This window comes from Rhinopithecus bieti, unplaced genomic scaffold, assembly GCF_001698545.2.
Source record: "Rhinopithecus bieti isolate Rb0 unplaced genomic scaffold, ASM169854v2 scaffold_47952, whole genome shotgun sequence".
Taxonomy (NCBI): Eukaryota; Metazoa; Chordata; class Mammalia; order Primates; family Cercopithecidae; genus Rhinopithecus; species Rhinopithecus bieti.
Window position 1 is genome coordinate 241,602 of NW_016820098.1, and position 10,524 is coordinate 252,125.

The following is a 10,524-nucleotide window of genomic DNA, read 5'->3' on the forward strand; positions in this document are numbered from 1 at the left end:
GGCTGAGGCAGGAGAATGACATACACCCGGGAGGCGGGGCTTGTAGTGAGCTGCGATCCAGCCACTGCACTCCAGCCTGGGCGACAGAGCGAGGCTCCGTCTCAAAAAAAAAAAAAAAAAAAAAAAATAACACTTTCGTTTAAAAGAAGATATAAACACATATATATATATTTTGGTCTGTTTTTTTTCTTTTTTCAGATGGGGTCTTGCTACGTTACCCAGGTTAGTCTTGAAGGCCTGGGCTCAAGTGATCCTCCCGCCTCAGCCTCCTGAGTTGCTGGGACTACTGGCATGTGTCACCATGCCCAGATATGCCAATATGAACCTACCTTGAAAATACTCATCTATTGACTCTCTCACTTCTACCAAATAAAATTAAAATAACTGCTTATTTTCTTCCTCTCTGCAATTTATAGTTTTTATAAATAACTAGTATCACTAGTTTCTGTATTTCTGCAGCTATAAACATCTGATACACAGCAAGATAATTACCAGCTTGTAGAAATGCCAAGAAGCAAAACACAGCTATAATTAGTATAAAACAGGGTAAACGATGTAAATTACTATGTTTATATAACAAATTGAGAACCTCAAAGTAATAAAAAATGATTAAGTATCATACTCTCCCTTTTCTATCTTCTTTCAATCACTTTTTTCTGAAATTCACTTCAATTCTTACTCTACTGGGCTAATATGTACTTACATCAATAATAGCTGCTGCACTGCTGTCTAGATGTTTATACAATTCATGTAATACTTCTCTCAGTTTCTTCAAAGTTTTCTTATTAGGCTGAAGTAGCATTGCTTGGAAGTTCACTGGCAAGCCATATCTTACAAAAAAGCAGAAATACAGTATGCAATACAAGCAAACATGTAAAGAGATTTTCTTTTCAAAGCAAATATTCTCATACTCTTTAATCATGGTTAACAGGGAGACAGTATCTCACTTTACTTTTACAAGTTCAACTAATATATATAGAAACTGAAACTAATATACACAAAAAACTTTAATATAAACAAACACAAACCTTTGGTACTCACTGTCCACTAGAAATCTCTAAGCCAATTGCTAGGAATTACTTCAATTACCATTCCATTTTTTTTTTCTTTTGAGACGGATTCTCACTGTCGCCAGGCTGGAGTGCAGTGGTGCAATCTTGGCTCACTGCAATCTCCACCTCCTGGGTTCAAGCCATTCTCCTGTCTCAGCCTCCCGAGTAGCTGGGATTACAGGCACGCACCACCACGCCCAGCTAATTTTTGTATTTTTAGTAGAGACAAGGTTTCACCATGTTTGCCAGCATGGTCTCAATCTCTTGACCTCGTGATCTGCCCACCTTGGCCTCCCAAAGTGCTGGGATTACAGGCGTGAGCCACCGCACCCGGCTTACCATTCAATTTTTAAGGTAATAAATGAATATCCTCAGGAAATAATAATAAGTAAGGTCAGAAGATACTTTTATGGTAATAGCACGAGGTTACCCACATCTACTTTGAAAATTTGAAAAAATTTAAAAATAGTGAGCATAGTTTACACATAAGTTTTGGGGTGTTTTTCTTTGTTTTTTTTTTTGTTTGTTTTTTCAGACGGAGTCTCACTCTGTTGCCCAGGCTGGAGTGCGGTTGTGCAATAATGCAGTGGTGCAATCTTGGCTCACTGCAACCTCTACCTCCTGGGTTCAAGTGATTCTCTGCCTCAGCCTCCCAAGTAGCTGGCACTACAGGTGCCCGACACCACACCTGACTAATTTTTTTATATTTTTAGTAGAGACGGGGTTTCACCATGTTAGCCAGGATGGTCTCAATCTCCTGACCTCGTGATCCGCCCGTCTCGGCCTCCCAAAGTGCTGGGATTACAGGCGTGAGCCACTGTGCCCTGCCAAGTTTTGGGTTTTTAAAAACTGTTTCTAATATGAGCAACCCATACATAGGATCAGAATGTGATTTTTTAAGTAACTCAAAATATAAAAATACTTTAGGTTAATATGAAATGATTCCAATAAGTCATCAGCATACTATGTATCCATGACATATAAAACATCTGAAAGATCTTCCTTTTAAACAAATACTGGTTAATATTTAATCTACTTTTAAGTACCTACACAAGAAAAAGAACCTGAGGGTACAGCAGCATAAATCTCTTTTTCTAAACCTGGTGCTAAAGAACAAGACTAGCATGCATTGTATAAGCTGTATGATGATACTGACAACCTCTGTCTCATGATTGGCCCTTTGGTTTCTCCAAATCAATATCCTATTGCTGGACTCTGTTATAATAAAGAGGTCCAATGTAAGGAATCTATGAACTCTTCAGTTCCAAGTTTGACAATTAACTTTCTTTACCTTAAAACAGACTCAACAAAAACCCGTAATGCTTTCACATGAATCCATGCAATAAATGCTTCACTAAAATTCACTTTCAGCCACCGTACAAGTGGTCCCTACAAAAAGAAAAAAAGAAAAATTACCACAAATTTGGTCTTAGAAATAGCAATTAGATAGACCAAATTTTTTTTAAGTGACTACGTATTAGGAATCTATAGAAGAATTAAGTCACATAATTCACTTTCTACATGTTTCACTATTATTCTCATTATCTCAGATACTTTACCTTAAATTAGGTAAATTAGATTAAATTAGATTAAAAGGTTAGCCACTACTGAGTGATCTCAACAGATGCTAAAATGCATTGAACCAATTCATTAACACAGAAAAAGGTATATATTTTAATAAAAGTAGTTAAACCGGTACAAAATATAGAAATGCCTTAGGTTTGAAAATCCAAATACAAAGATCTGAATTTACTACACAATACTCTAAAACATTTAATACATGCAAAATCAAATTCAACTTACAAACAACTTTATAACAAAGATAAACAGTTACGTAGGCAAGTCATTTAACAGCCCTAGCTCTTAGTTTTCCCATCTGTAAAAAAGGGAGTTGGTCTAGACATCTAAAATCTCTTTACATTCTGAATTATGTAGTGTAAGTTCTTTTTAAACTTCATATATTTAGTACGATTAAGCGGATTTTAAATACCTTCTCTCTTGATACTTAAAAGACATACATTAACCATTCGGCTAACACTTACTTGGATAACATTATTAGGTTCATTTGGATGTACCAACCAATTAATTTAAGCAAAAAGGATAGCAAAACAAAGTGGAAATCTTTGGTCAAAATATCTATTCTGTAAAAGGATTTTGGGTTTTCCCTAAAAAGCTGGTTATTTTGGACATTACTTGGAGGAATTAGTTTCCTCCTAGTTGAGATGATATGGCTTATAAACTACCTGGAAATAATTTTCAGTATATCCCTTCATTTCCCCTCACATTATTAAGAGAAACACGTTTTCACTCATGTTTCCCTTTCCAAACAAGCTTTTAGTCTTCACAGTAATCCCACACTTGAAGATGGCAAGAAAGTTAACACCATCTTTCATTTTCACAATTCCACCTGTTTCCCATTACACCTAGAACACACCAATTCTCCAATAGTTTCAATACAAATTGCTTCAATAAAAGACTGAGGCATTGAACAAATCTGCCTCAAGAAAGTGAAAAGTCTTACTGAAAAGAACTTTGTTACTTAATTAAAATCTCCCTTCACCTACAAGGACGTTAACCAGAATACTGCATTTAAAATTAATATCTGATATGGATTTAGGTGGAGTAATTTAAGTATGTATTTTAAGGTAACTATTCTATTCGATCTAAGATAGATATAAGCTTTAGAAGAAAGCTTTCTTAGAAATAGAATAGTTATCTCTAGAATAGTTAAGCTTTAGAGGAAATTCATTCTAATTAGTCAATTGAAAAAAAAACTTAAAATCAAATGTCTTAAAACCAAAGCAGATTTTACTTTCTTTTAAATCAAAGGAAAGTAATACCACTTTTCTTCTGCTTAATATTGATAATACTAAATATTTAAAACACATACAAATTGTTTTTTCTTATCAGTAGAAAGCCTGTTCATTTCTTCTTTATCTGCTTTCATCTCCTCTTCGTTATACTGGAAGTCACGAACAATGAATCTAAATTTGGGGGAAAAAAATAAAATTGTTCATGTTGTATACAGCTGATCTAACAAAGTAAATACACACAAAAATAATCATCTTACTTGTTTTCCCTGGCTTTGTGTCTGAAGTCATCAACTGCCTTCCTAAACAAGGTAACATTACACAGGTAACTGTCTTGGTCCTCTGAAAGAACACTATGGAGAAAAAAAAAAGAAGTCCATTTAAAGATTTATACATATTGCTGTCTTTCATATTAAGGGCAAAATTCAGAAACAGGTGGAAGAGAAAAGTAGGGTATAAGAGTCCTTCCCAAATTACCTCAAAGCTTTTCAATCTGGATTGCCTCAAACATTGAAGACACTGAATGTTTACGATTTATTCTGCTAATGATACTTTTTTTCTTACTAACCAACAAAATTAGACATTAACTCCAGTAAAGCATCCAAATGCTAAGAACCACACTTTTCAATCAACATCAGCACCAGGCTGCTTTGTTTCCAGTGTCTCCTTGATAAGCACACTTTTCTTTTCTGGAAACCTAATTCTTTCTTCCTTTCTCCAGGCCAACTCAGCCCCACTGAGGCCCAGCCTAGCCTCTCTGCATTGCCAGTACATCAAACCTTGGATCTTTCCTTTGCTCCCATGACATCTCTCAATCAAAAACTGATAGGCCAGGTGCAGTGGCTCATGCCTGTAATCCCAACACTTTGGGAGGCTGAGGTGGGTGACTGCTTGAGTTCAGGACTTTGAGACCAGCCTGGGCAACATGGCAAGACTGTGTCTGTACAAAAAATACAAAACCTAGCCAGGTTTGACGGTGCACGCCTGTAGTCCTAGCTACTCAGGAGGCTGAGGTGGGAGGATCACTGGAGCTGGAGAGGTTGAGGCTAAGTGAGCCAAGATTGTGCCACTGCACTCCAGCCTGGGTGACAGAGTGAGAGAGACCCTGTCAAAAACAAACAAACAAACAAACAAAAAAAACAATCTGATGAACACAACTGTCTAAATAATCTCTGAATAAATGTGCTTGTATGCATTCCATGGCTCCATTTTAGGCTTCAGAAGGTCCCAGTGAGGTCAGAACTTACATTCAGTCACAGTTCCATGGACATCACTGGAAAGACCTTTCTAGACACAACTGCCAGGAAATTTTAATGGTCATTTAAATCTGTAATACCTTTGGTGAAAGTCCACTATTTGAAAGGGGAATGGTATCACTTGTGATAGTATGGCCCAAATTTGGCCTTCAGAATTTACCTACGGTGCCTCCTGTATAGAAGTCCTTATGCGAGGTCCACGAGGCTGCACAGGCAGCTGTTCCACAGGGATAACTTGGGGCGGGGAATGTTACTGAGGGGAGTCTCTTCTCCTTTCTATCTTTCACATATTGGAGGTCTTCTAATGTTTAGTGTTTTTTAAACAGCTTTACTGAGATATAATCATTATACAGAAAACTGTACGCATTTAATGTCTATAATCTGAAGTGTGGACATACGCATATACCCATGAAACCATCACCACAATCTAGACAATAAACATACCCCTCACTACCAAAAGGGTCCTGTGCCCTTTTGTTGACTGTTTTCTTTGTTTTTTAATGTTTAGTTTTTACTTACAATGTGGTACTTCTGAAATCAGAAAAAGTAAATTTTACAAAATGGAGGAATGCTGGGGAATTTAAAGATACTATATTAAAAAAATTTTAAAGCAAGTGTAGTTTTTCCTGAAGCCTAAGAACCACCTCGTTAGCCAAGTAAATTCAGGAGGCAACTACAGTGTTTAATCACAGGATGGCTTTAAGTACTGAATCTACCCCACTTCTGATCAGCCAGCCAGCAGGGGCACCTCCCCAGCGAATGACCAGCAGACAGCTCTGGGAGTACTGATCACTGTAATTGCCGACATGCAGAGAAAACGCAAGTACTCTGGATTTAGAACACTGAAACCTCCTGTTAGACTGTATCTTCTCAAAATGATTACCCTTAGTTCTTGCTCCTGGTATCCATCAAACCCAATGAAGGGCAGCTACCAAGTGGACAGAGCTCGATTAAAAAAGCCGTTTAAGGATCTTCTGCTTTGCCAAGATCTACTCAGTGATGTGTGAACTGCTTGAGATCAAAACAAATCTAAATCTAACTTGTAGGCTATTTCAGAGCCACAAATAATGCTTCACCATTAGCATACTAATCTTTCAGTATCCAACACTTTGCTGTTTTGAAGACCCTTCCAAAAGCATTTGGTGCTTGACATGGCCCTGTGTCAATGAGCAGGTTACCTATTAAACAGGTTCCTAGCTATTGTGCAGAAATCTGGGACACAGCAAATTCCTATGGCTTACTCAAAATCCTGATGGTGATAAAAGCCAAGATAAAACTTCCAACTCACCTTATAACTAAATCCTACTCTGCTACCTTATTATGAAAAATAAATAAAAGCCACTTGCTTTTCCTCTTTCCCCTAAGGAAAGGTATTTCTTAAAAACTGTATAAAAAAATAAACCACGAGTCCTTACTATAATGGACTTGTAGTCATTTAACATGTACTAAGACTCTGTAATGCAAGTGCTTGCTAGACATTACTATAAAACTAAGACAGCATTTCCTGATCTCCAGGTATAGGTTTAGTAAAGGAAATAGGCATAAACAGGTAACTGCAATACAGAGTTGTAAGTGCTGCCAAAAAAAATGTACATGATACACTGGGGAATTAGTTACTTTATCTGAGGGGATTCAAAGGAGTTTCACCAAAGAGGTGATACTAGGTGGAAGTTTGAAAGAAAGGCAAAAAAGAGAAGAACATTCCAGATAGAACCCCATATGCAAATGAATACAGATGTGGAATAGCATGGTGCATCTGAGGAATTGCAAGAAGTGTGTATAACTGGGGCTCAGCATGGTAGCTCATGCCTGTAATCTCAGCACTTTGGGAGGCCAAGGCAGGCAGACCACTTGAGGTCAGGAGTTCGAGACCAGCCTGGCCGACATAGTGAAACCTCATCTCTACTAAAAATACAAAAATTAGCTGAGTGTGGTAGCACATCCCAGCTACTTGGGAAGCTGAGGAAGGAGACTCACTTGAATCCGGGAGGCAGAGGTTGCAGTGAGCCGAGATCACGCCTCTGCACTCCAGCCTGGGTGACAGAGAGAGACTGTGTCTCAAAAAAAAAAAAAAGAAAAGAAAATATATATATATACACATATATGGCTGGGATCCAGGGTACAAGAAGAGGGTGTGTGTGTGTGTGTGTGTGTGTGTGTGTGTTGAGTACAGGCAGTCAAAATGGGGAGGGACAAGCAGGGTTTTAGACAGGGAAGTAACACATTTATATGTCACAAAGATGAAAACAGCAGCAATGTGGAGGACTGATGAGAAGAGAAAATACCGGAGAAAAGGAGACCAGCTAGGGTCAATTACCATGGTCCAGGCAAGGGATGAGGGAGTCAGAGCTGGAGCAGTGGCAGTGGGTCTTGGGGGAGTGGGGAGAGTAGATTTAACCACGTGAAATTGTGGATATTTGACCATTTTTTGACCTACAAAACAGCAATTTTTAATGGTTCAGCCAAATACTATGGAAGGTAGAAATGCCACAACTGATTAGACTAATGCAGGCAGGGGGTCTGTTGGGGGGGTGGGGTGCAAGGGTGAAGGAAGATTCCAAAATGACTATCACACTTGCGGTTTGGATCACTGGGCAGATGTTGCTGCCATATACTTCAAGGCAACGAGAGAGTTTGAGTCTGAGATTGGGGTGTCAGTTACCTAGGAAATACCACATGGAGTGGTCCAGTAGGAACCCAGGTGTGTGAGTTTGTAGGTGGGGGGAAGGCTGGCCACAGATAAAGATTTAGGAGTCCGAAAACTGCAGTTGAAGTTAGAGCCATGGGTGTGGTTGAAGTGATACTGACAGGAGAACAGATCATCTCCCTCAGAAACTCTGAAACACAGAGAAACTTCTGGACAGTGGCCAGTATCATTTTTCCTGCACTTCTTAGCTAGGCTGTTCTGCTTCACTGGGGACTCCAGATCCCTAAACAAAAACTTCTGTGAAGCACCCATGAGTTTGTGATGCTGCTTCCAATAACAGAGAAAAGGCAAAAGTTAACCAGTGATCTGACTCAATCAGACTATTTTAATAAGCAAAAGCAGACAAAAAATAAAAAAATAAAAACAAGGAAAGTGGTAATTCTGAAAGGACAAGTGAAAAGCACCTCTTTCTGAACAGTGTTTCTACAAAAAAAAGCAGAACAGCAGCCCAGCCTCCACTTCTTTGTCCACAGCCTTGACACGGCATTTATCCACAGTGCTGCATTTAGCCTCACAGGAGCGGTAGTATTTCAAAACTCTCCCATCTTTGTAGAACATTTTACAGTTATATTTTGTGAATTTTAAAATTCTTTCAGGTTTGAGGACAGTTAGAATAAAAGATTGAAAAATATTAGATTGGATATTAGAGTGAATATTTTTCAGTCGACTCTACCTCAGAACTCCACTTTCATCTTCACTACTCCCAACAATAATCACTCAAGTTATCATGCCAAAAAGTGATGTTACTACCATAATTAATTAACTTGTGTAAAACACATAGAACACTGACCAGCTCATAGAAATTACTCAGAAATGCTGGGTGTGATAAACCAAAAATTCAACATCAGGTCATAGAGATCTTTCCTAAATGGCAGACAAAATTCCAGGCTCACGCCAAAAACCGTATTTGCCCCTACATGAACTGCATGTACTCTTGATGGTGCTATTTGAGCTAATGCTATGTTGTCTCTGACTAAATTTAAGCAGGTAAGTTTTTGAGTCAGTGATTCCAAATGTACTTTGAGAAATAGGTAGAACAGATGTTTTCACTGAGCAAGGAAAGGCTGGGAGCTCTCAGAAGATCAGTGTGCACTTACAAGTCATTTGCAAACAAGTCTTGACTGCATTAAACTGTTCCCTGCCTGAAATTTGCCCTTTAAACTACTAAAGTGACTGTCCAAAGATCTAAATCTCTGGTGGAATATTTTTAAAGTCCTTCTATCAGAGTAAATCTGAGCTTACTTAATGAGCCTACACACCAACCCCCTGGACATCTGGGTTGGCATAAGTCCACCTCTGGAGGACATTCTGTGTGCACCGGGTCCTCATTCTCCTCCTCCACCTCCCTCCTAGACACAGAGTCAACCTCTATGGCTCTAATGCCCTACAGATCTGTCAGTATCAACAGCCTAAGTGAGACACTAATATGAAGACACAACTGTAGTCTTCAGGTTATCATGTGAAGAGCTGGTATGAATGAAGGTATTTCCCCAAATGAAAAAAAAAAAAAATTCATGATGAGCACAAGTTTGCTGTTTAGTTCCTAAAAGATCAACATTTGTGAAAATACAGTAACATTATCTTGTATTTTGAATACTTCATCAAGCCTTAAAATATCTTCATAATATATACAAGGAAGGGGCTACGCTCATTTACAGACAAAGAAAATGAGGCCAGAGAAGTTAAAAGACTTACCCCAGGTCACACAGCAAGTTGGTAGCAGAACTGAGGCAGGAGAATAGGGTCTGGAGGCAGGGAACCTAAGGTTGTTTCACCCCGATTTCCTAGAACTAAATTGAAAGGAAAACCCTAACTTTCCATGCCTAAGTAACAAAAGAACCAGAGGCTACTCCTTTTGACCTTTCCTGCATGGCAGATGGGAAATTCACTGTCTGCAACAAATCAGACTGATTCCAGGCCAAGTCTTCATTTGTAGAGAAGTATAACTTTGTAACTTCACCCTAGCTTCTGATTGGTTGCTTTCTGCAACCAATCAGATGTTTGCACAGGAGTGTGACCTTTGTGACTTCACTTCAGCCTCTGGTTGGCTGCTTTCTGCAACCAATGAGACTGACTGCAGGCTACCACTTCATTTACATGAGGTGAGCATGAAGTGGCCAATGGGAAACTTGTAGGAGTTATCTGGACCCAAGAAGATTCTGTATCCGGACCCTTGAACCACTGCTCGGGTTCGCTCCTACACTGTGGAGTGTACTTTCTTTCGTTTTTAATAAATTCCTGCTTTTGTTCTTTTGTTGCTTCATTCTTATTTTGCTTTGTTGGGCATTTTGTCCAATTCTTTGTTTAAAACACCAAGAACCTGGACAACCTGAAGTCACAACCCTACCATCGACAGACCCTACGAGTGACAGATTCTACCGGTGATAGAACCAGCAATAGAACTCAGATCCCTGGGTCCAGGACTCTTTCCATTATACTAAGCTACTTCCCACATGACACAATGAAACTGGAAAAGAAAATATTTCATGGGCCTGACCTTACTAATTCCACTTCTTTACTACCTCCTATATCTTCCACCCTGCTGCCTCCCCTTGAAGCATATATGTATCTATAAGAATCCTTGGCCGGGCGCGGTGGCTCAAGCCTGTAATCCCAGCACTTTGGGAGGCCGAGACGGGCGGATCACAAGGTCGGGAGATCGAGACCATCCTGGCTAAAATGCTGACACCCCATCTCGA

General features: G+C 39.1%; 1 protein-coding gene across 1 annotated transcript in view; it reads right to left on the bottom strand.

Annotated features, from left to right (window-relative positions):
• The window catches only part of ATP6V1C1 (ATPase H+ transporting V1 subunit C1), a 53,515-nt gene that overhangs the window by 5,848 nt on the left and 37,143 nt on the right, over window positions 1-10,524 (bottom strand). The window contains exons 9-12 of the mRNA XM_017859470.1: window positions 4,123-4,215; window positions 3,943-4,036; window positions 2,344-2,441; window positions 704-830 (exon numbers count right to left, since the gene is read on the bottom strand). Coding sequence (XP_017714959.1) covers window positions 704-830; window positions 2,344-2,441; window positions 3,943-4,036; window positions 4,123-4,215 — 412 coding nt within the window. The remainder of the gene's footprint in view (window positions 1-703; window positions 831-2,343; window positions 2,442-3,942; window positions 4,037-4,122; window positions 4,216-10,524) is intronic.